Source organism: Procambarus clarkii, chromosome 65 (genome assembly GCF_040958095.1).
Source record: "Procambarus clarkii isolate CNS0578487 chromosome 65, FALCON_Pclarkii_2.0, whole genome shotgun sequence".
Taxonomy (NCBI): Eukaryota; Metazoa; Arthropoda; class Malacostraca; order Decapoda; family Cambaridae; genus Procambarus; species Procambarus clarkii.
The window spans coordinates 19,969,755-19,996,101 of record NC_091214.1 but is presented as its reverse complement, the minus strand read 5'-3'; the positions used below and the strand labels follow the sequence as shown (position 1 = coordinate 19,996,101).

The 26,347-nt window shown below is 45.0% G+C and overlaps 1 protein-coding gene across 1 annotated transcript in view; it reads right to left on the bottom strand.

Annotated features, from left to right (window-relative positions):
* Positions 1-26,347, bottom strand: part of LOC123771088 (uncharacterized) — a 108,562-nt gene that overhangs the window by 59,713 nt on the left and 22,502 nt on the right. Inside the window, 5 exon segments of the mRNA XM_069309566.1 lie at positions 9,375-9,558; positions 13,251-13,514; positions 17,192-17,329; positions 21,811-22,022; positions 24,552-24,689. Of these exon segments, the coding sequence (XP_069165667.1) occupies positions 9,375-9,558; positions 13,251-13,514; positions 17,192-17,329; positions 21,811-22,022; positions 24,552-24,689 (936 nt within the window).

Below are 26,347 nucleotides of genomic sequence, written 5' to 3'. Positions count from 1 at the left end.
CCGAAACACTATCACCCGCTAACTCCTTGTTGTATATCCAAATTAATAACAACTTTTCCACTTCCTCAAGTATTTGTGGTCTTCGTTTCGTGATTGTTGGTACTCCTTTTGCCACTTTGGAACTCATAATGTCCTTTTTCTTGGAAAGTAATAGTGCATATCGTTGACATGGATTTGTTGTACTGCCTACAAAGTTCAACAACACGTGCACCATTTTCATGCTTCCAAATGATCTCTTGCTTTTCCTCTATTGTCATCCTTACATGCCATTCCTTGCCTTGAACCTTACCACTGGCTTTCTTGGGACCCACTACGATGTATATTATAAAAAAATTTATGCTCAAATAGCAAAAGCTCCGAAAATAAACGGTAAATCCTTGTGAAGAATTCAGGCGAGATAGTCACTGGGCGCAAGGCACTGGCAAACTGAACAGCGATCGCCGTGCCACCATGCACTAGGTCGGCCCGTACGCGTATCAACAAACTCGTATCCTGAGGCAACCCTTGTAAACCGATACAAATTTTCCGTGCAAATCCTTCTCGTAACCCGAAAAATTCGTAACCAGGGGCGCTCGTAATCCGAGGTACCACTGTACATAAAACATATATGCTGTATCCATTTATAAGTTCAAGAGCTTATTTATAGGCTAAGAACACTGATTCTGATATGATAGTACTGTATTTGGAAATTATCTTGAGAGGATATCTTAATGGTGCTCGATTTTGCCGACACTTCCCGTTTTATTATATGATGTTTCAACAATTGTTTTATCACTTGTTTTTCTTTAGTTTACATCCACAGAGTTTTTATATTAATATTTTCATCACACATGTAAAACCTAGACAATAATTGTGTATATCATCATATGATGATGACAGCATTTCCCTAGTAACATTCTTGACAATACAGTACAACCTTGGTTCAACGTATCCCAATTCGCCGCATCTCCGGCTAGGTCGCATACTTTTCAGGTTGGATTTACTCACCTGGTTCGGCATACTCTGGTTCGCCAAAGCAAGGAATGTGCCGATTTGCTTATGATGTTGGGACAGAGTTTACAGATTGGTGGAAAACTTTCCCATTCTATCACAGTGAAGTATATGACAGAAGTGCTTTGGAATGCCAGAAAATTGCAATGTGACGAAGATGGCAAACTGTGGTCAATAAGACAAGATCTCTCAAAGGAGGACAGAGAAAAGCTGAAAATGAACCTCATTATAGCAAAACGTCTAAATGGGGATAGAAATGAAGAAGAAATTCTTTTTTTCTACAGTGTCAGGGAGTGGAAAGCTTGTGAAATGGTACATAAAGACAAAGCAACAAAATCATTAATGGAAAGGGGTGTAAAGAACAAAGGGAAGGGGAACATGTTCCTGAAAATAGTATACACCGACATAGATGGAGTGAGATCGAAAATATTGGAGTTGAAGGATATAATCAAGATCAAAGTCCCAGATATTGTCCGATTAACAGAGACGAAACTTTAAGAAAATATTTTAAATGAGGTCGTATTCCCAAGGGGCTACTCAGTTTGGAGACGTGACAGGAAAACTAGGAAGGGGGGGGGGGGAGGAGTGGTTGTGCTGGTGAAGGAACACCTGAAGGTAAGAGAATTAATGTTTGAAAACCCTCGAGATATTGACATAATGGCAATGCAGCTCTGGAATCAAGATAAGTTGATAATTTTAAATGCCTACAGCCCACCAGCAAGCAACACATGGACAAAGGAAGAACTGAATGACAAATGAGAGGGCCTCATAATGGTCATGAGAGAGACTATGGTAAGAGCTGACAACGATAAATCCTGATTGCTGGTACTGGGGGACTTCAACTTTAGGGCAATAGACTGGGAGGTCCTACAAGACAAGAACAGAGGACATTTGGACAGACAGATTTGTAAACCTCATCTTGGAGACATTCATGTATCAACACGTCAAGCAGGACACAAGAATGAGGGAAGGGGATGTTCCGTCAGTACTGGATCTAGTATTCACCAGGAAAGTAGAGTAGGTATTTGACATCCAGTATCTTTCCTACCTTGGGAAAGAGTAATCATGTCCTCTTGGACATTAAATACGCATTGCAATATAATCTAGTAGAAAATGGGTACAGTGAAACAGTTGTTAAACTTCGATTTCAAGAGAGGACGCTATGGGGAACTTAGAAATTTTTTTCTTGGGTATAATTGGACTGACTTGTTGCTAGGCAAGGAAGTAAATGAGATGTATGCCAAATTTTGCACAATATATGATGAAGGCACACAAACATTCATACCCAAACAGACATGCAGACCTAGGAAACAGGGTTGGTTCAACAGAAATTGCAAGAGGGCCAGAGATCAAAAGACACAAGCATTGAATCATTATAGAAAGAGGCCAAACCTCCAAACATACCAGCAATACAAAGATGCAAGAAACAACTACACGTCAGTAAGGAGAGAGGCAGGGAGGAACTTTGAGAACGGTATAGCACACAAATGTAAATCAGATCCAGGCCTTTTCTATAAATTCATTAAAAGTAAGATGCAGGTAAAGAATAATATTCAGAGGTTGAAAATGGGGGACAGATACATGGAAAATGAAAAGGAAATTAAAACAAAAAAATAAACAAAAAGTTCCAAAGTGTGTTTGTACAAAATGAGATCTTCAGAGAACCAGACACAATAAGAATTCCAGAGAACAACATAGAGCATATAGAGGTGTCTAGAGATGAAGTGGAAAAAATGCTCAAGGAGCTAAGTAAGAACAAAGCAGTTGGTCCAGATAAACTTTCACCATGGGTTCTGAGAGAATGTGCATCTGAGCTCAGCATTCCACTTCACCTGATCTTTCAGGCATCCCTGTGTACAGGAATCGTAGCAGACGTGTGGAAACAGGCTAACATAGTTCCAATCTACAAAAGTGGCAGCAGGGAAGACCCCCTCAATTATAGACCTGTATCATTGACAAGTGTAATAGTGAAAGTATTGGAAAAACTAATCAAAACTAAATGGGTAGAACACCTGGAAAGAAATGATATAATATCAGACAGACAGTATGGTTTTCAATCTGGAAGATCCTGTGTATCAAATCTACTCAGTTTCTATGATCGAGCCACAGAGATTTTTCAGGAAAGAGATGGTTGGGTTGACTGTATCTATCTGGATCTAAAAAAGGCTTTTGACAGAGTTCCACATAAGAGGTTGTTCTGGAAACTAGAAAATATTGGAGGGGTGACAGGTAAGCTTCTAACATGGATGAAAAATTTTCTGACTGATAGAAAAGTGAGGGCAGTAATCAGAGGCAATGTATCGAACTGGAGAAATGTCACAAGTGGAGTACCACAGGGTTTAGTTCTTGCATCAGTGATGTTTATTGTCTACATAAATGATCTACCAGTTGGTATACAGAATTATATGAACATGTTTGCTGATGATGCTAAGATAATAGGAAGGATAAGAAACTTAGATGATTGTCATGCCCTTCAAGATGACCTGGACAAAATAAGTATATGGAGCACCACTTGGCAAATGGAATTTAATGTTAATAAATGCCATGTTATGGAATGTGGAATAAGAGAACACAGACCCCACACAACCTATATATTATGTGAGAAATCTTTAAAGAATTCTGATAAAGAAAGAGATCTAGGGGTGGTTGTAGATAGAAAACTATTACCCGAGGACCACATAAAGAACTATTGTGCGAGGAGCCTATGCCACGCTTTCTAACTTCAGAATTGCTTTTAAATACATGGATGGCGATATACAAAAGAAATTGTTCACGACTTTTGTTAGGCCAAAGCTAGAATATGCAGCAGTTGTGTGGTACTCATATCTTAAGAAGCACATCAACAAACTGGAAAAGGTGCAAAGACCAAAGGTACTAAGTGGCTCCCAGAACTGAAGGGTAAGAGCTACGAGGAGAGGTTAGAAGCATTAAATATGCCAGAACTAGAAGACAGAAGAAAAAGAGGCTGATATGATCACTACGTACAAAATAGTAACAGGAATTGATAAAATCGATAGGGAAGATTTCCTGAGACCTGGAACTTCAAGAACAAGAGGTCATAGATTTAAACTAAATAAAGATGCCAAAGAAATATAAGAAAATTCACTTTCAGAGTGGTAGAAGGTTGGAACAAGTTAGGTGAGAAGGTGGTGGAGGCCAATACCGTCAGTAGTTTCAAAGCGTTTTATGACAGAGCGCTGGGAAGACGGGACACCACGAGTGTAGCTCTTATCCTGTAACTACACTTAGGTAATTACAGGTTACAATTAATAATTCCTTCATATCACACAAGTTAGACCACACAACAAGTGAGAAATCGACACCAGTAATTCCAACTATCATCATACTATCATGCAAGAGGAGCCACACATCTATGGTTCATCCAATAAAATCAGCAGACCTCTAGATGTTACTACTGCTCAGCTTAGACTCGGTTACAAGTATCTCTGGGAATTCTCATTATTTGGTGATGTAGACCTGACCAAATGTTAACTGTCAACAAAATTATTCGCACACCCTCCGTCACTATGTGATGGAGTGCAAAAAGATACATGAATTCTGAGACAATTCTATAACCAATGTTCCAGCGATGTGTAAGTATTTCACTCAAAATGATCTGCTACCAGAAGTTTTAGCCAAATATCCCCAGTTTGCAAACTGTAGGTAGTAACTAAGTGACTGTAACCTATCCACTGCTGCCCACTGGATGGGGGGCGGTGTGCAGGACAAACATATCAATTGTGACACTAGCTCTCCACACGTTAGTTGTTTAATTTAGAAACTGTACTTGTGGTCGATCTCGAACCCAATTATGATGTGACGACTTATACTGAATTTTCTAACTAGCTCATCAAGATTGTAACTTGCTTAATTAAATGAATTGTGGGGTTGAGTCCCTGAGCCCATTATGTTCTTCTGTAACCCTTTCCCATACTGCCCACAAGATGGGTATGGGGTGCATAATAAATAAACTAAACTAAATTAACAAGTGAACCATATGAACCAAACACCAGCCAGAGTGGTCCAGCAGAAGTGAACAACTGTTTCCATGATTTTCGTTCACTGAGAATGCAAGGGCAGTATGAACAGGGCACCTAGGGAAGGTGGTCTTAGGTGCATGCAACCCCAGTACTGAACTGATGAATTACTCCTGGCCTGCGCACCACACCACAAAAAACCACCACAAGGCACAAGACTGCACAGACTGAGAGGCCAGAGTCAACGACTGTCACAGTCGGACATCAGCGGAGAATTAAATGGTGGAGCAGCCAGCGCTGGAGGTCCGAGGGCCCCCCCCCTTTCCCCCTTCTCGGGGGTTGGGGTTGGGGGGCTGCACGGATGAGTGACACAATGATGGGGTGTGATGTTTGCTTGTTTTAGAACTGAAGTTTTTTTTTTCTGTTCGGTCGGTCTTAAGGTAGCAATATTTTCTTTTTTCCTGTTATCTTGAGGTTATCTTGAGTTGATTTCGGGGCTTTTAGTGTCCCAGCGGCCCGGTCCTCGACCAGGCCTCAACCCTAGGAAGCAGCCTGTGACAGCTGACTAACTCCCAGGTACCTATTTACTGCTAGGTAACAGGGGCATAGGGGTGAAAGAAACTCTGCCCATCGTTTCTCGCCAGCGCCCGGGATCGAGCCCGGGACCACAGGATCACGTGTCCAGCGTGCTGTCCTCTTGGCCGACCGGGGTTTGTTTTGTGATACCTACCTTTCCGGTTGCCAACCCGGGTCAATGACAGATATGGAATGCTTCCAAATACATGGGGGTTTCCATAGGCCATTGCTTCCCTAGCCTCTCTGAGGGGACCAGGTTCTGGCTCGTGGTCCCCGGTAAGCAGAAGAACTCTAACCGACTGATGCCACGGTCTAATGCATACATATCAGCCCGGTAAGCTCCAGGGAGCTGAAGGGGCTCCCCACAGAAAAAACATTAGAAATTTCACTTTTGCAAACAGTGGTAGACATTGGAACAAGTGAGAAGGTGGTGGATGCCAAATCATCAGTACTCTAGTTTCAAAGCATCATATGAAAAAAACATACTCAGTAGGCAGGACAACATGAGCATAGCTCTCATCTGTAACTACACGTATAATTACACTTAAGTCATTTAAGAAGCCCTCCCAGAAAAGATGCCATAACTAAACAATTCAGGAGGAAAGAAGTTCTGGGTAATCATTATTGTCCCAGTCCCCCCATTCAAAGTGTGGGGAGAAACTCTTCAAGATACAAAAAAAAAAAAAAAATGTTGAATATAATGAGACGCCATTTTCTGGTTGAGCCCCGGAGGCTCCTTGGAGCTATCGGATTGATATTAGCTATATTAGTCTGGGGCTTCAAGTCATACGGAACTTTAGGCCTACCAGGAACCACGAGCCAGAAACTGGTGCCCTCAGAGAGGCAAAGGGAGCAATGGCCTATGAAAACCCCACTCTGAGAGTATACTCATGTCTGTCATTGACCAGGGTTAGGAACCCAGAAAGGTAGGCACCCCAAAATAGACCCCAACTGGTAGAAAAGTGCAACCCAAGACCAAACAGAGCAGAGCGGAAGAGCAGATCAAACCAGCAAGGTGCTTCACTGGGCTGATCTGTTGAAAGAGGTGGAGCCCTGGAAACCACCCCGGGTTCAGACACCAAGCAAGCAGCGTCTGAAACCAAGGATGGGGGTGGCTACCATGGGGCCAGAAGGAGAACCTTCCCTGATAGGACTCCAGTCGAGCCAGAACCCTAAGCAACAGCTGAACCAGGAAAAAAGTGGTACAGGTAATCCCCACCTCGACCAGTCCTGCTGAAAAACATATACTGCGATGGCTTCGCAGTCGAGGAAGGGCGCCACATATCAGGAAACGCCTCGACAATGCCGACGCAAAGAGGTCCACTTCCAGGGGCCCGAACGTCTGGCAAAGCCAACTGAAGAACTGAAGGAGTCGGCGTCGACCATCCATGGACAGGGGGAACGAGTTGAGACAGGCCGTCCGCCAGGACGTTAGATACGCCCCTGATGGAAACCACACGCAGAGCTAAACCCCGAGAATTCAGCAGAAGAGTCTCTCGAAGCAACCAGCTCCAAAGAACCAAAGACCGAAGAGACCACCCACAGTTCAGGCAATGAACGACCGGGGCGCAGTTCAAATGGAGTCGAATTGTAAAGCCTCGAGCAAGCAGAATCCGCTGCAAACACCCGCACTGTGCTGTGAGCCCGACGGCCTACAGCTCCTGGCCAGCCTAGTGTGCGCTGGCCACAAAGCCCCAGCCGAGATACGAAACTTCCATGAGCAAATTGAGCGAGGATTCCAGAAAGCGCCAAGTACCCCAAAAAATCTGAAGAGGAAGCCGGAGACGCAGCAACAGGACACAAGGCCCCGGTGAATGAACCCAGCGATTATAAGAACAGCGGAAGGGACGGAATCAAAGAAACCAGAATAAACGCCGAAGCCAAACCCTACCCGGCGGGTGAACCAGCACGGTGAAGTTCAAACTCCCACACAGCTGCTCGAGCAACTGCTGAGTGACCCGGGACCCCCTCAGGAACAGCTGAAGGCGGGACTGCAGCCAGAGCAATGCTGCAGGAGGGAGAAATGGACGCCATCCAAGAAGCCCAGACAAGGCCCAGCCATGTCCGAACCTGGGACAGAACCAAATGGGACTTCCTCCAGTTCACCAGGAACCCCAACCCAGTGAGCTGGAAAAGAACCAAACCCTGGCAAACAGACTGGTTGGGAGCCCTTACCAAGCAGTCATCGAGGTAGGCCAAGACCTGATCACCTAGGAGAAGCAGACGGGACACCACGACCCGGGTAAGATACGTGAAAACGTGAGGCGCCAGATTCAGCCCGAAGGGAAGGCAACGAAAGCGGTGAGCTTGCCACTCCACCACTAAACCTAACCAGTCCCTGTACCCCGGATTAATAGGGAAGTGCCAATACACGTCCCAGAAGTCCAGAGACACCATCCACAAAGGAGGTCCAGAGACACCATCCACGAATCACGGCTCCAAGAGAAGCCGGACCTAAGACAAAGTTGTCATCCTCAGCAATCAAGGCCGCCGAAAGGGAAGGGGCCTGGGCATGCAATTGGAGCAGGCCAGCTTCACGAGGAAGTACAGGGGCATAAAGGCACGCATTGGGGTGCTCAAAAGTGCCCTCCCCTCCCAGATAAATTTGCAATACCGTAGTAAGCTCTTGCCAATCTAGCATGCAGGTACCATAGAATCCGTGCCATGTCCTAAGCAGAAAGAAAGGGCAGGCGGCAAGCCAGGAAGATGCCGGAATCTCCTAATGCACTCAATATGGGGAAGAAGAACCGAACTCAAAAGAGACCGAGTCCATCACAAAGGGAAAGTTCGGGTCTCACAGGAGGTATGCACCAAGGACCACCTCTTGAACCTCTGCAAGGAGAATCAGAGGTGGAAAACCTCCGGAAAGATGAAGCCGCAGAACCGAAAGTAACCCAGAAACAAACCCATATCAAACTCGTACAGGGAAAGGGAATATGAAAACCCAAAACCCTGCAACAGCAAACCCTGCCCTGAAGGCCTCAAGGCCCAGGTGTCCAAGAGCCCAAGAATCCCCCCCCCCCAGCCCCGGAATCCACCAAACCAGGCTCGGGGCAGAGCTGACATCAATGAGATCCATCCTCAAAAGAGAGGAAAAAAAAAAAAAAGTCCATGGGAAAAGGCATCAAAAGAGTTTGCTGGTAATCCCCAGAAGCCCCGGTAGGTGGATCAGGCTCAGAGGCATTCATTCCCGTATCGAATGGGGCAGCCCTTGGAGCTGACCAAGACTCATCCCCAACTAAACTCCTGCCTCGACTCTGAAACCCTCAGACGTTTGGGAGCCGGCAGCAGGGAGAACTACACCAAGAAGGGAAGGACTCAGGGGGTAAGAACTGAACCAAGGTCAAAGTGACCATTGCCCCCAAGTCTGGGTCCCTAAAACCAAAACGGGGCTGGCGGTCCCAAACTGATGCTCTAGCAGTTAGCTCGGTGGGGAAAGGGGGAGGGGGATAAGGAGTTGCGTGTCGGGTTGATGACGATTTGCTCTTTACCTTGTTTTTCTTGGGGGGAGTTCTTGGGCTCTGTTCGGTCTTGGGTTGCAATTTTCTACCAGTTGGAGTCTGTTTTGGGGTGCCTAACCCCGGTCGATGGCAGACATGAATATACTCAAAAAGAGTGGCGTTTTCATAGGCCATTGCTCCTTTCGTACCTCTGAGAGAACCAGGTTCTGGCTAGTGGTTTCCCGATAAGCATAGAACTTCATGTGACTGAAGCCCCAGACTAATATAGCTAACATCAATTCGACAGCACCAGGGCACTGATGGGGCTTTCCCCACAAAATACTGTAGGAAACAAGGAATGTACCTGTAGATACAAAATCCTAGTCCTTACCTTGGGTTTTCGGGTCCTCTGGAGAAGATGATGACTCGCCCGACGAGGAGTCCTGTAGTGGTGCGAGGAGTCCAAGGTGTTGCAGGGAAGTGGTGAAAGCTGGGTGTCCCACACGTTCCACTAGCTCTGCCACCAATGACTCCACCACTCCCCGGTGCTCCACCAGACGTTCCACAATACTTCCCTGAAATATATAACCACCTTTAATATTCCGTAGGAAATTTTTTAATTTAATAAGCTTTAATTATTAATTGAACTGTCAATAATGGCCGCACATGGAAGGTGGCACCCAAACAAATGCTGCAAAGGAAGGGTTAAATAACAGACATGACAGGCAAGACCATAATACAAAGTCAAATAAAATGTTAATAATTTCAGATAGTAGTTCCTCAATCTGCTAAAAGGTTGCACTTCAGAACAACCTTATGCAAACATTACATTTCGTCTTTAATAGGACACCTTGGGGTACAGCGGGCAATACAGAATGTTTGAGAGGTGCCATTGTACAGTATCCACTCAATTTAATGGCCTCTTTTATAACGATCTGCCGGTATTAACGACCGGTTTGGGAGCCCGGTATCTGGAGCCTGCTATACCGGTCTGCGGTCGATATTACCGACGGTCGATATTGGGTTTGTTGTGGCATCAGCGTCCCCTCACATGGCGACCAGGCCGCCACCGACCTGGATCGTCCAGTCATATATTACATCTTAATTTTCTTTTAAAATGATTCACTTTAATGAAGAAAATTGTAAATTATTATTAATAAAATATTTTGAAACAGATTTTATTAAGCAAAAGTCTTTGTTTTCTTATTAAATACCTTTTATAGTATGTATAGGCACTAGGTATTTTTTTTCCCACGGACCTAGTATGTACTCCGCCGGGCCATGTGTTCCCATTGTTTACCGTGAACTCGCGCGGCTAGCTTCAATTGTGAAGGATATTACTGTACTGTAATTGTGATCTTTTTAATTTACAAAATGCCAAAAGTTACCCAAAGGAAGCGCCTGACAGTTGCACAGAAGCTGGAGTTAATTAAGAAACTTGATAAAGGATATTCTCATGCACGAGCAGCAGCAGAGTTTAACATCGGGAAAAGTACAGTAAGTGACATCAAGAAACAGAAGGATACTCTATTAAAATATGTGAGCACAACAGTGTGCTACTTCTGGTGCTGCATGTTCGAGAAAAACAGTAAAGTCTGGTCAGTATCCACAATTGGATGCTGCAGTGTATAAGTGGTTTATTCAGCACCGCACAATTGGCATGGCAATAAGATTTGAAGAGCTTAAAGTTGCAGCAAGTAAACTTGCCATTCAATTAGGTATAAAAGATTTCAATGCAAGTGATGGGTGGGTTGGAAGATTTAAGGCTCGGCATAACATTTCAAACACCAAAAAAATTTCTGGTGAGGCGTCAAGTGCTGATCCCACTAATGTTGATTCATTCAAGGCTAAATTAAACGAGTACATTGTCAGTAATAATTTAAGCAAATATCAAGTATATAATGCTGACGAGACTGGGTTTATGTGGCGAGCTGTACCAAGTACATCCTTAACCAGTAGGATGCAGGAAAATATTCCTGGACGAAAGATAAGCAAGGAACGGCTCTCAGTCTTGCTCTGTGCTAATGCTGATGCCTCTCACAGGACAAAATGTGCCATGGTAGGCAAGTCTAAAAATCCTCGAGCCTTAAAAAATATAATGCAGGCATTACCTGTAATATATTACAATTCTAAGAAATCATGGTTTAATCAAATAATATTTACGGACTGGTTTGAAAACCACTTTTGCAAAGAAGTCGGAGAATTCCAGATCAACAAATGTGGAATAAAGGCCAGTGAGGTTAAGGCATTGTTGCTGCTAGATAATGCCCCTGCTCATCCCATTAGCAAGTTAATTTCAAGGGATGGCAGAATAAAATGCATGGCACTTCCACCAAACACAACATCCTTGATCCAGCCCATGGACCAAGGTGTTATCCTTGCTGCTAAACGTATGTACCAAACAGCAATGCTTGAAGATGTTTTAGTTGTTTTACCTAGCGAGGAAGATGAATCGACAGGAAAGGATACAAGGGCTCAAAGAACACTAGAAAATCTAAAAAAGTACACAATCAGGGAAGCAATATTCCACTGGGCTAGGCTTTGGAATAAAGTGAAAGAAACCACACTAACAAATTCATGGAAGAAACTGTTAACAGAGAGGCCTAGATGTGAAGCAGCAGTATCTGATAGTGAATTCGAAGGTTTTGAAAATGAAGCCAATGATTTTGAAGGGTTTGAAGAAACGATCCGAACAATGTTGCTCCAAGCTGGTCAGGGTGTACAAGTGAATGATATCAATGAATGGTTAGAAAATGATTACGATCCTGGTTATGAATTGTTAACTGAAGAACAGATTGCGCAAAGTGTTCTCGGAAATGACTCTGATGACTCTGATGACTCTGATGATGACTGATGATGTTGGTGAGGCTCTGCCTAGAGGTGTCGGATATCAGAAAAGATTGGAACAAGTTGAGGAACTCATTGAATATTCAATAAAAAGTAAACATGAGGTTATTGGAAATTTTTATGTACACCTTACAGCCTTAAAGCAATGTCTCAGAACGTTAGCCAGAGAAAATCAGATTCAGACAAAAATAGATAAATTCATGATTTCAACGGTTCGTGAAAAATCTTCATCGACAAGCGATGCTGCACCCGTCGATGCTGAATTACTGAATTAGTACTTGCAGGTCAGACTGTGGCAACACTTCTAAGCTCTGTTCACATAAGAAACAAACTAATGAATAGCAAGTAGAATAATATAATTAGTTCTTATCCAAATAGTACAGTGGTACCTCGGGTTACGAATGTCCCTGTTTACGAACTTTTCGGGTTACGAGCCCGATTTGTTTGGAAAATTTGAATCGGGATACGAGTGTGTTGATACGCGTACGGCTGACCTAGCGTGTGGTGGCACGGCGATTGCGCCTCAGTTTACCAGTGACTATCCCGCCTGAATTCTTCACAAGAATTTACAGTTTTCATCGGAGCTTTGGCCATTTGAGCATAAAAGTGGTTATTATATATCTTGCCATGGGTCCCAAGAAAGCCAGTGGTAAGGTTCAAGGCAACAAATCCCATGTGAGAATGACCATAGAGGAAAAACAAGAGATCATTCGTAAGCATGAAAATGGTACTCGTGTTGTTGAACTAGCTAGGCAGTACAACAAATCTTCAGGGGAGGAAGAAGAGGCAAGTAGAGAATGTACCTTCCTCATTAATTAAGAAAATATGTGCAGTATGGGAAAGACTGCAAAGTTTTGCTGAAAAGAATCACCCAGATAAAGCTGTAGTAAGCCGTAGCATTGATCTTTTTAATGACAATGTGATGCCTCACTACAGAAAGGAAAAAACAGTCTTCAATGGAACGTTTCCTTGTGAGAAAAGTGAGAAAATCAAGCAGTGAATCACAACAAGGATATGCAGGCAAAATGTGCCAGAGTGCACTCCAGAGAAATCTTCACAGCCTGCTGTTATAATGGAAGGGGACTCCCCTTCCAAACAGTAACACCACTTCTCCTCCCCCTCCTCACCATCTTCCATACACCAACAGGAGTCATCAGCAAGGGTAAGTAATAACTTGAACATACTTTCATAGTGAAGATTTGGGTGAATTAGGTATAAAATTTACTTTGAAGTGAAGTTTTTGGGGAGTCAGGAACGGATTACTGTAATTCATTTCCCAATATTTCTTATGGGGAAATTCACTTCGGTTTATGAATTTTCAGGTTACAAAACCGTCTCCAGTAATGGATTAAATTCTTAAACCGAGGTACCCCCTGTACCAGCCATTAAAGAAAGTGTACAGGAAAGTATATGAACTTACCACTTTTGAGGTGGCTCCTTTGAACACAAACTTAAACTCGGACCATTCTACAATATCCTCCAAGTCTGCTGCAGCCTCTTCAAGTCGCAGTGTTAGGACAGGTAGTTCCTCAGTAAAGTGTTCAATAATTCTTGCCACCCCCCGTGCCCTTGCTCCTCCACCTATCTCTTCAAACTGTTCTCTTTTATGAACAAGAGAATTTAAGAACGAAGTTAAATTTTCCTGCAAGATGCGTAGTTTTTGTAGCTCACGAAGGTGTAAGTCCTGTAAAAGAAAACAGATCAAGTTAAAAACTTACATAAATTATTCAGAGAAACATGAAGAATGGAGAAAAATGCATTCTCCTCTCCCCTACTTGAAGAAACAATCTGGCTCCGAGTATACTGTACAGTACAGTATACTGTACTGTACAGTATACTGTACAGTACAGTATACAAAATGCTCCTTCCTGAACAGCTTAGGAACCCCGGTCTCTCCCCTTAAGCAAGAGCTTGCTGGTCCTCTGGATCCAGGATTTATGAAACATTTGTGCAACTACTCTACTGATAAAACCTGCACATCTTTCCTTAATCATGCCAGCAGGTTTAATTACATGTAAACAGTTTATGAGCTTCAAAATTACACAACCCAAGGTTATTGTTATAAACTACATAGTGCTTCAGAGCTCATCAACTGTTTAATAAATGAAAAGAAAGCAGCCACGATTGAGATACACAGATTTCACAAGAGGCTGCATAAATGCTTCATGCTGTCCAGGGGCCAGGAGTCAAGATGCACATTCAGGGAAGGTCAACATTCTGCATGGGTATAGAAAGGCTCTTACCGAGTGTCCCTGCAGTATGAATACTCATCATGGGTCATCTTACATAAAATCTAGACTTTCAAAACCCTACCTGACGTAGTAAGGGACCTTCAGAGTAGGAGCACAAGGGCAACTGGATGGATCACCAGGCCCATTAAGCACTTTATCTAACTCCTAGTTGGCCTGATCATTTGCTACACCAGAATGCCACCTAGGTGGAAGCACATACACATAAACAGGGTTCCTCGACTCTGACCATTCTATTCTACTGACATTCTTCCAGACAAAAATATCCTATAAAGCACAAGGAAAGTAGGCAGAGAAGGGCAGGAGCAAATGAGCATCTTAATTTAAGGCTACATAATAATAATAATAATAATAATAATAAAAAAGCTACAGAATGGTGGCAAATGGGGATACAAGCTGAGAGCAGCCCTAGATTCAAGCAGCTAGACCCTGACTCACAGAAAAAATGGTTATCTGGAAGAAAGCCAACCCAAAACAGACGAAGCAGCTCCAAGACAACCAAGTGAGGAGAACCATAAGAAAAGAACAAACACACAGGAAGTTGGCATGAGAACAAGGGCCACTGGGTAGCTCACCAGGTCCACCTCATGCTATCAAAAATGGAAGCTCTAAGGTGTTGGGTGAGGGGCAGTCACTTGCTTCCCATAAAATCAGTGTTAAATGTAATGAAACAGCATTTTCTAGGTGGGCCCTGAGGTTTCCCCCGAGCTTACCGGGCTGATATGTATGCATTAGACCGTGGCATCAATCGATTGGAGTTCTTTTGACTACCGGGGACCATAAGATAGAACCTGGCCCTCCTCAGAGAGGCTAGGGAAGCAATGGCCTATGGAAACCCCCATGTGTTTAAAAGCATTCCATGTCTGCTATCGACTGTGGTTGACACCCAGAAAGGTAGGCGTAACAAAACAAACCCCACATGGTAAAAATTGCTACCTAAAAGCCAAACTGGGAGGCAGAACTTCCAAACTAAAACAAGCAAACGTCACTAATGCCATCGCGTCGATTGTCCTCGCAGCCCCCCCCCCCCCCATCGGTAGTTGGGGTCGATGCCTTTCAGCTGTACTGGTCGAGGTGGGGTTACCTGTACTTCTTTCCCTCGGATCAATTGTTGCTCCGGGTCCTGGCTCACTTGAAGACCTACTAGGGAAGTGTAGTCCTCTTGGCCCCATGGTGGCCGGCCCAGCCTTGGTTTCAGATGCTGCTTGCTCGGTGTCCAAACCCGAGGGTCTCTGCCTCTTTCATTAGATCGGTCCGGTCCGATATGTAGCTGGTTCAATCTTCTCCTCCGATCTTCGCGACTGGTCATTTTGACGGGGGGTTTATCACCACCCGCGGGGTTCGTCTCGGTGGCAGTATGAAGTTTCCTGGTGGTCCTTTTGGCACTTTTTATCTCTTCATACGCTGTCTTCAATTTGTGATCGTGTTGTTTTGTCCTTTTTCTCTTTTGGTTGTTTCAGGACTGTCATATTATGCCGAATAACGTCACCTCGTATTGTGTGGTGTTGGAGGAGCCGCTTCAGCTTGCGTTTGGGGTGGATGTGACTTCTGCTCCATTCCGCAAGCTTTCTCGGGCGTTGTTTCGCCTCCAGCCTTCTCATGCACCACCTGAGTCATCCTGGTCGTCATCCAACCTGTTGCTCGGGTTTGAATGACGACCAAAGAGTGTGTTTTCTTTCTTTTCCTCGGTTTGTTGTGGCCTGTTTGGTTCAGGACTGTTTTCTAAGGTCCTTTTCTTGTTGGCATTGGAAGTTGGGTAGGGGAGCTTCATGCTCTCCTCCAGTGCAGGGGTTTCTGCTTTTTCGGTCCTGGTGGTCAGTTTGTTTGTATGCAGCCGTCTCCTCCTTTTCTGGCGAAGAATGAGACTGCTGCTTTCCGGAGGGGTCCTTGGGTTGTTGATGCTTGGTTGGTTCGGCCGGGAGTAAATCATGTTTTGTGTCTGGTAGCAGCTCTTCACCATTACTTGCGCACCAGCCTCCATTGCAGGGGACGCACTTTGGGTTGACCTGGTTTCCCCTTCTTCTGTATTCCAGGGCACAGGTCTTCCAGGTCAACCACAGGATTTTTCGGTCCTAGGTAGCCTGCGAACTATTCCCCAGTGCCCATGATGTTCGTAACTTTGTGGATTTGGCTGCTGTTTTTGGTAATATGTCCTGGGCCGACATTCGGGCATGGGGTTTTTGGAGGTCGAACAGGGTCCTGGCTGCACAGTACCTCGTTAATGTTCCTGGTCCTTCTCGGGGGTGTGTAGCCATGGGTCGTAGGTTGCAGCCAGTTGTCTCGACTTCGAGTTGAGGAGCGAGTGGCAGCCACCTTCCCAGGTAAGTCCCGCTTTTCCTTTATCTTTGGTTAGGTAGCTCCGGAGAGTCGAAGGGGCTCTCCACAGTAAATCAGCATTTAATTTAACTGAGACCCCATTTTCTAGACGAGACCCGGAGGCTCCCCGGCATTCCTTCTTCCCTCCGGTTGGTGTTTTTTCGCGTTGGGGGGTTGGGTAGCCGGCACGGAGGGGGGGGGGTGTGTGTGTGTCTGGGGTGTCCCCTTCCCCCTCCCTTCTGTGCAGACAGCAGTGCGGCGGCTGTGATAAAGTCATGCTTGTTTGCTTGTTTTCTGATTGGGTAGTTCTGCTTCCCTTGTTTGGCATTCTGCTTGCAATTTTTAAACAGCAGTAGTTTGTTTTGGGATTCCTACCTTTCTGGGTGCCTGACCTGGTAGATGGCAGACATAAAACTGCTTCCAACTACATGGGGGTCTGTGGGCCATTGTTCCTCGTGCCTGCAATGGTTCAGGTTCTGGCTCATGGTCTCCGGTAGGCTAGAACTCCATCGATTGACTGACGCCACGGTCTAATATATACACATCAGCTTGGTATAGCTCCAGGGAGCCTCCGGGTCTCACCCAGAAAATGGAGTTTCATTACATTCAACACTTTTTGTTTTCCTCTTTTACTTTTCTCTTCCTTTTTTTCCCTCCCAATTCAACAGTTTCTTTCCTTCTACCCTCCCACTTCCCTGGATATTTTTCTGAACTGATAAGATGGATAAACAAGGTTAAAAGGAAATGCTGAAGAATGTTTCAAAGATATGAGAGAGCAACTGTATACTTTACTTACATTTCTGAGGGACTTTGCTAGTAGATGTGTAGGTGAATGAGAAGACTCTAAAGATGTGGACGATGCCTGGATTATATGTTCTAAACTTGTTCTTAGAGATCCAACATCCACACAGACAGTCTGAAGAACGGAGCTAATCTGGGAAATAACAATGCATATTTCTAGAGGTTAATGGAAGATTTGTAATCTTTTGCTTTAATATTAAAAATGGCCTGTCTTATAACACTATAAAAATTACAATACTGTATGAACAAATTTTGCAATAAATGGGTATATGAAAATGGAAGGAACATGCAATGAACATTTGATCACACAGTGCCTAACAAATGTCAACACTGACTAAAATACGACGAAACACACACACACACTTGTGTATTTATGAATAGAGTTTAACTACACCAAATCTTTTTCACTCTGAGTGCATTATCAAAGTCTGATAATATGGTTTGGAAAGGACTTGTATCTCAATGACTATTAGTCATATTAGATTGTAGAGATGCAAGTCCTGTCCAAACCATAGTACTTCAGATCTTGATAATGGCTCACAAGAGTGCAAAAGACTTAAGTGTAGTTCAAATCTTTACATAAAATTGCATAATATACAAGTTTGGGTGTTTTATCCTGTGTGTTTATGTCTGTGATAAGACATTACTATTACTCCACTGTGTGCACTGGACATAATTGGCAATAAGCAGGCAGGGCAACAGTCTAACACAGGCATCGCAGGGAACTTTTCAAAACAGTTCCTGCAATTTATACAAAATTCAAAGGTCTTGCAAGCCTTTCTTGGTATCACACATGACAGTCACCAGAGTGTTCCCTCTGGCTTTGCTTTCCTCTTCTCTGGCATGAGAAGAGGCATGAGTCTGCATGAGTCCTATCCAAGAATTTTGGTTCCCTGGAAACCACCTCCTGGAGGATCGGCACAAACAGCTCTGGTAGGACAGATGACACTGAAGCAGCAGACTAAGACCCCAGCCGAGGGTCCCCCTCACCCTGCGCTCACATCTTCCAAAAGCCAATCGGAAGACAGCTCCAGAAGGCTAATGAAATGCAAGACCGAAGCCAAATGACCACAAGTCTGAAGGTCGTTAGCTGCCAAAACAGCCAAAAGAATGGGAACCTGAGCATGTAACTGCACCAGACCAACATAAGAAATTGCAGGGAGTGAAGAGGCCCTCATTGAGAAACTCGAGCGAGCCCCCCAAGACTACCTGCAATCGAGGTAACCTCCTGCCACTCAAGGGTGCGGGTACGACAAAAACCAGGCCATGCCTCAAGAGAGAAGAATGGGCAGTCTGCCATACAGGAAGACTCCAGAACCTCATAATGCACCCAATAAGGGGAAGAGGAAGCCAAAATCGAAAGAAAGTCGGATCCATTACAGAGGCGTAAACCAGGTCCCACAGGAGGCAAGCACCAAGGGCCTTCCGAACCTCTGCAGGGAAAATCTGAGAGGAAGAAATCCCCTGGAAGGATGAATCCGAAACCCAAGGGCCCCCAGAAATGGACCCCTTGCCATCCAATTCAAATTCATAAATGGAAGGGGGGTAAGAAAACTCCCTCCCTTGCAAAAGCAGCCCCTGCCCAGAAGGCACAATGGCCCAAGGAGGATCAAAACGAATCTCAAGAGCTCCGTGTGGACTTCCCCTGAGCCCTGGGAACCGTCGACAAAGGTCCCGGGGGCAGAGCCCTCATCCATGCCCACCACATCTGAAGAAAAGGCGGAGTCCAGAGAGAGAGCTTCAAAGAAGGGAGTCTACTGAGTCAACTTAGAAGCCTCAGCATGAAAGAGAGGGCTCAACCACCTCTGCACTTGCATTGGAAGGGGGAAGCCCCCAAAGCCACCCAAACCTCATCCTGGGCTAAACCCTGCTTGGACTTGGAAACGTTTGAGAGCTGGAAGCAGGGGGGAGGGGGGGAAAGAAGGCAAACCACTCCTACCTCCTACCTAGGAAGAAAGAGGAAGCGCAGATGGAACCAAGGCTGAGACGATCAACGCCCCCAAATCTAGTCTCTAAAACCCAAACAGAGCAGCTCCAGAGCTTCCTACCAGGCAACCAACCTGGCCCATTGCAGTAAAGAGAAACGATCATGCAACACAGCCACTGCCTGATCCCTGAGATCTTCAGATAAGAGATTAGTAAATTGGAGCACAAGCAGGGAACAAGTCCTGCAAGACTGTGTCATAGGTGCCTCCAACCCAACAGGCACTATGTCGGAGGCAGTACTGATGATCATCTACCCGAGGCAGACAATGAGCAACCTTCAAAATCGCACAAGGAGAGAGTAGGCTCAGATGAAGTATCCATGGTACGACCGAGCCCACAGAATTTTTCCAGGGCTTGTAGAGGGAATAAGCCCTATGGGAAGTCCAGGCACTGGGCCTCCTAAGCCAATAAACCTTATCTGTAGCAGGCAAGCTGACTGCCAGTAGCAGTCATGAAACCTCGGGGACAACAGAGGAGGACCACCACCAAAACCTAGGCGAAGCCTAATAGGGAGTTAAACAGACCTCTACACACAGAAATCACAGTAACATGATATATCGAAGCTTCAAAGAAGCTTCAGGATCCTCATGAGAGCAGCAGCACTCCAGGTTGTAATTCTTTTGACCATTTTGTGGTACAGTTGACTAAGGCACATCTGGGAACATCCTATGCATAGGTTCGAACCCTCATCACGGCCCTTGTGGATTTGTTCATTAAACAGACCTCCTCTGCCACAACAGGTGAAATCGGCAAAATAAGAAAAATAAAAAACGAAATCACACAACTAGCAAACTAGCAGCCAGAGAGAAACATTGGCCGCCACATTCATAGTAAGGCAGGCTTGCGCCAGCCGTAGTGTGTCCCACCACCAAAACAAACACTACCCGACCTGGGGCAAGACAGACAGCCTAAGCCCCCTGGCCTACCCCCAAGGGCAAGGACAACCCCAAGCAAGGAAGCCCTCTAACGTGGAGTGAGTCCCGAATGCCCCAGGGAAGAGAACCCTGAAATGCAAAGACAGTACTGTACTTATGGAGCATCTAGAGAAGGAAGCCCTATTCGCTCCTAGTACACTGAATACACCTGGCCAACGCACAACACATGTGTAGGAACAGCCCCACATGGCAAAAATCCAGAACAGGAAACCAAGGCCAGAGATGACGTCCAACTGGCAGCACATCAGTTCAAGAACTGAAGTGGCTGGTTGCTGGCTCACCTGGGCAAGCTCCCCCTCCCCTGCAGAAGGGGGGAGGGTAGCACTAATGAGTGGGGGGATAGTTAGATGATGTGTTGCTTGTTTGTTTTCTTTACTGGGGTGTTCTTTTGCTCTTTTGAGGACGTAGCTTGCATATTTTAACCAGACAGTGTTCTGTTTTGATTTACCTACGTTTCTGGGTCCTTACCCAAGTCAATGGCAAGTATGACATACTTTAAATGTAAAGTGTTCATAGGCCATTGCTCTGTGTTTCTCTGAGAGGGCCAGGTTTTGGCTCTTGGTCCCAGGTTGGCTAAGAACTCTGTGCAGCCCATCCTCCTAAGGTTTCCCAATGTCAAGAAAAGGTCAAATTAAAGTGTCCTCTTCTAATCTATCAGATGACTCAAAACAGAAAAACGGAACAGTACGTCACTTTTGCGAGCCGCTTCCTTTTTCAAGTACGACAATTTTTGGCCTTGTGTAACAGCACACGATCGAAATGAGATGTTCTTCATAAGAGGGCAAGTTGCTCTGAGACTGATGACCCCAAACTAATATAGCACTATATCAAGTGGCATAGCTTGAAGGAGCTGACAGGGCTCCCCACAGAAGAGCCATTCTCCTTACCTGAGGCACCACAGAGAGTATACTCTGGGGAAGCCATTGACAAGCCCAGCACAAAAATAGAGCACCAAGTGTGATCAAATTCCACTTCCTGTGTAGCACCTCAGTAGCTCCCCATTCCTTATTACCCCCTTTTGCTCTGTGGGTTTGGGACGCATGCTTGAGGTTAGACTCCTAGGTGATCTCGGCAGTGACCCGATGGAAGCCGGGAAAATGGGAGCAGGTGTTTGCTTGTTCCAACTATTAGTTGGATTGTTTACCTATCTTATTCCCTTCTCATAGAATAGTCTAGGTTTTGTGACAATTTTGCACAAGTAGGTCACTTTGGATCTGGGTCCATCTTTAATTCTCAAGTTATTTGTTTCCCTTGATTCTTTGAGGTGGCCAGATTCTGGTTCAAAATCTAGCATGGCCAAGAAATTCTTGAGTGTGTGACATTTAAGGGGTGACCCAGTGGAGCCACCACCTTGAAGTTCCCAGGAGCTACTGAAGGGCTGCACACACACACACACACACTGCCATTGTATTATACTTTAAATGCTCCAGTTTTGTTGTCTATCATTTTGATTTGTCAGGTAAATTCAAAATATTTTAAGGATTACTCATGTGCTCTACACAGCTAAAATAAATAAAATTAACTTATTAAGCTTCATTTACAAATGAAGACTATTAAGTTACTAATTTTTGAAGTGGCAGTATTTCTAACATGAATGAACAAGCTGCAGAACCACCTGTGAAGTTCCTTGCAAATGATACCAATGAAATATTTGAGTGTTAATGATGTGAGGGGCTACCCAATATGAGAGTACCTCTGGAACAAGTTGCTGTGCTAGTTGCTGGCGAGTGTGGTGATTGAGAACAGCGAGGGATGCTCGTACATTGGCCAAGAGTCGCACCACCGTGGCCAGCAGGGGTGGCAACTGTGACCTAGTGTACCGCATAACTTCGTGCTGCTCTGCTTGGGTCAGTCTCCATCCACACTGCTCAAACTCCTGACTTAATTCAACCACTTTCACCACACCTGAAACACTACTATTTAGTCTTTGTAAATACAACACAAATATTGATATGCCCTAGCCATCATTACTAATTAAGCAGAAACTTAAATTAATTCAAAATTAAGCACTAAATATAATGAAACACCCTTTCATAGACGGCCTCAGTAGCTCCCCATGGTATTGGCACTAGTACCAGATACCCACAATGCTGCCATACCTCTGGACATGTTGCAAACCTACCAAACACCAGGAACAATCTGATTGTTCATAGAGGTAAGGGACACATGGGGATCGTGGATTTACCTAATATTGACTAAAATTACACAAAATTTACTGGCAAAGCAAAACTATCTTGATTAAAGAGAGAAAAGAATGAAACAAAGTAAGCGATAGGTTGCTGATGGTGTAAGAATCATTGTGCCAGTAACCAAGTGCACCACCAGATGGTAGCTCTGGTCATCTAAAGTCCCAGCAAGCCACTGCCTGCAAGAGGCACCCCATTTCCAGAATAAAGAAGGGCAAACAAGGGTGGGTATGTGGAGCTACCGAAGCCATCCAGAAAAGGGCATGCCCTCGGTGCATACTCCCAACACTGTGTCAGAGGAAACTGGCTTTGCTGAAACATAATAGTAAAACTAACAAATAAAAGATGGAAGGGTTTACCCATGGGAAAAGAAGGTATGAACAAGGGGGTTAACAATTCTTCCGGCAAGAACAGGAACTGTCCAATACAGGAATACAAAAGAGCCAGATGCAAGGGAAATAAAGCTGACTTCCCTTGCATCTCGCACAGGCAGATGCATCTCGCACAGGCAGATGCATCTGCATCTTTTTAATTCAGCTCATTGAATTTTGTAAATTACAGACAAAGATGGCGTATCGTAAATGAATAATCCAAAAAATGTTCAAGGCATCACCCATACACAAGGCATGGCTAAGCAATAATGTACCTAGATTGTACCTGGATGGGGTTCTGAGAGTTCTTCTACTCCTCAAGCGTGAGAGCTTGGTCCAACAGTCTGTTGCTTAGAGCGGCCCACAGGCCCACATATCCACCACAACCCGGTTAGTCTGGCACTTCTTGAAGATTATTTAAATTTTTTAAATTAGAACACACTTAACTTAATCAACTTGCATCCACAGATCTGGCATGAGGATAAAGTCCAAACACTACTTGGACACCAAAACAACTTGAGAGGCAAAACACAGGAACTGAGGACACCCAAACACCCCCTCTGAGAGGACAACTCTGTAGAGGAAATGGAAAATGTGAACTGAAGCTGGTGAAACTATGTCAAGGCCAATTAAGCAGCTAAGAACATGCAAGTTCGATAGCATTAACAATCATGAAGCATAAGTAGGAATCAAACATGGCCTCCATAGGAGGCCTGGGGAATGACTGAGCCGTGGGAATGCTAAGCCCCGAAACCAACTCAAGGTATACTTCGTGGAACAATATCCCAAGGAATCTTAACCCAGCTTATTTCATCTAGAATAGTAGACCAATTTTCTTGCAGGGGTGAAGATTTGTCAGGGTGGTACCAGGCATGCAGGGATGCACACAGCAGGACCCCTAGGTAAGCTGAGCTGGCACCTGGTGGTGCACTTGGACATTGACATTCATAGACATTGACATTGATTGTTCATGGTTGGAAAAATACCATTTGCTATATTTTTACTCTATTCTCTCTAACTGAGATATTTCAATAAGTTTCACTTCACCTGCACAATACTTCTGGTCAATTTTACTCCATTTCAGTTTAAGCCCTGATCCCCCCATGCTTCTCACACCTCTATGAACACACCAGATTCTTTCCCTGGTGTTTGGTAGGTATGAGCAGGTCCAGAGGTCTGGCAGCATGGTGGGTGTCTCTGTGGGACCAGTCAATGATCCTGGTGTTTGGTAGGTATGAGCAGGTCCAGAGGTCTGGCAGCATGGTGGGTGTCTCTGTGGGACCAGAGTCAATGGTCCTGGTGTTTGGTAGGTATGAGCAGGTCCAGAGGTCTGGCAGCATGGTGGGTGTCTCTGTGGGACCAGAGTCAATGGTCCTGGTGTTTGGTAGGTATGAGCAGGTCCAGAGGTCTGGCAGCATGGTGGGTGTCTCTGTGGGACCAGAGTCAATGGTCCTGGTGTTTGGTAGGTATGAGCAGGTCCAGAGGTCTGGCAGCATGGTGGGTGTCTCTGTGGGACCAGAGTCAATGGTCCTGGTGCTTGGTAGGTATGAGCAGGTCCAGAGGTCTGGCAGCATGGTGGGTGTCTCTGTGGGACCAGTCAATGGTCCTGGTGTTTGGTAGGTATGAGCAGGTCCAGAGGTCTGGCAGCATGGTGGGTGTCTCTGTGGGACCAGAGTCAATGGTCCTGGTGTTTGGTAGGTATGAGCAGGTCCAGAGGCCTGGCAGCATGGTGGGTCTCTGTGGGTCCAGAGCCAATGCACTGGGAAGCTACTGATAACACCTGCCCAGAAAATTATTTGTACACAGTAATGGAGAATAACAAAATTATTACACAATCTGATGATGATAGTTAACAAGAAACATTTTGAATATCTTACCAATAGCCATTTGTCTGAGAGCAGCTTTAAGAACTGTGATGAGGTGGGTGGGGCTTGTCACAGCCGGATCACTTGGGTTGAAGAGTTGAACCATTACTTCAACACATTCCTGCACCTCTTGCATTAGACACACCAACCCTGCACAAGGACCATACATCATTCTTATTTTGTATATATTCTATTATACTTTTCACCACATACATAATTTGTACTGTAATATATATTAAAATATTGAGTGCTTTAGTAACTTTAATATACATTATGTTCTACAGCTCATGATTTTGTACCAATAGATTATGTAGTTGTTAACTAGTGAAACTCTCAAGTTCTGAGAGCAAAAAATGGAATCTGAACCTTCTGGTGTAGAAGGTTCAGATTCCATCAAACATAGAAACATAGAAGCATAATAATTATATAAAGTCAGAAACTGAAGACAATTGTCACAGGAAGGAAAATACGAAGAGTGAGAAAATTAGAACAAGTAACCAATGGCACTGCAGTATTAAGACTTAACAGGAGGATAAGGAGTAAATACTCCCTGCTTTAAGTAGTGCTTCCATATACAAATGTATCCATCACTGTCATTGTTATTGTGTGCTCTTTGTAAACTCAAAGTATGGCTGCAGCAGTCTTTATATAATGTTAAAAACCAGCGTGGAATGTAATGAAATGCCATTTTCATTACATTCAACGGAGGCCCAGAGGCCATTTTCATTACATTCAACGGCGACCTGGAGGCTCTCCAGAGCTATCCAGGCTGATATGTACTTATTTAGCTTTCTGACATCAGTCAAAGTGCATGGAGTTCTGCCTATCGAGGAGCACGGCCATAGCCTGGCCCCCTCAGAGAGGCACGAGAAGCAATGGTTTATAGAAACCCCCGTGTGGTTGGAAGCAGTCTGTCTGCCATTGATAGGGCCTGTCATCCAGGAAGGTAGGCATCTCAAAACAAACCCCTATGCTGGTGAAAATTGCTACCGAAATTTGAACAAGTGGATAGAACTCCTTAAATGAAAACTAGCAACTAGCATGACATCACGTCACTGTGCTGCTGTCTGCGCAACCCCCCCCCCCACTTCCCCTGGAGGGGGGAAGGGGGAGCCCCAGACCCCTCATGCCAGCAACGTAGCCCACAGTTCTTAGGCTAGATGTCAAAATATGCAAAAAACACCTCCAACCGGAGGGAGGGGGGGAGGATGCCAGGGAGCCTCCGGGTCTCAGAGGCTCCCCAGCAGAGACAACTGGCTGCAACCGCCGACCCAATGCAACGCAGGCTCTACCAGGTCCAGGGACATTGACGAGGCAGCGATCGGCCAGGACCCTGTTTGACCTACAAAAACCCCATGCCAGAATGTCAAGGAGTTTAAGTATTAAGTCAGGCGAGCTAGACTTAATAACCCTGCAGACAACCTGAGAGACCTGAGCCCGGGAACAGGGAAGGAGGGAAACTGGGTCAACCCAAAGCACATCCCCGGCCACCAAAGCTGTGGAGTGCAAATAACGGAGTAGACCCACAACCGAACACAGCACATGATGAACCCCCGGCCTGACCAAGCATCAACAACCCAAGGACCCCTCCAGAAAGCAAGCAGTCTCATTCTTTACCAGAAAAGAAGGAGACGGCTGCAACCGAACAAACATACCACCACGACCGAAAGAGCAGAAGCCCTTGCGCTGGAGGAGAGCATGAAGCTTCCTGACCCGACCCCCAGAGGCTAATGCCAACAGGAAAAAGAGCCTTAGAAAAACAATCCTGAACTGAAGGGGCCACAACAAAATGAGGAGAGAGAAGAGAG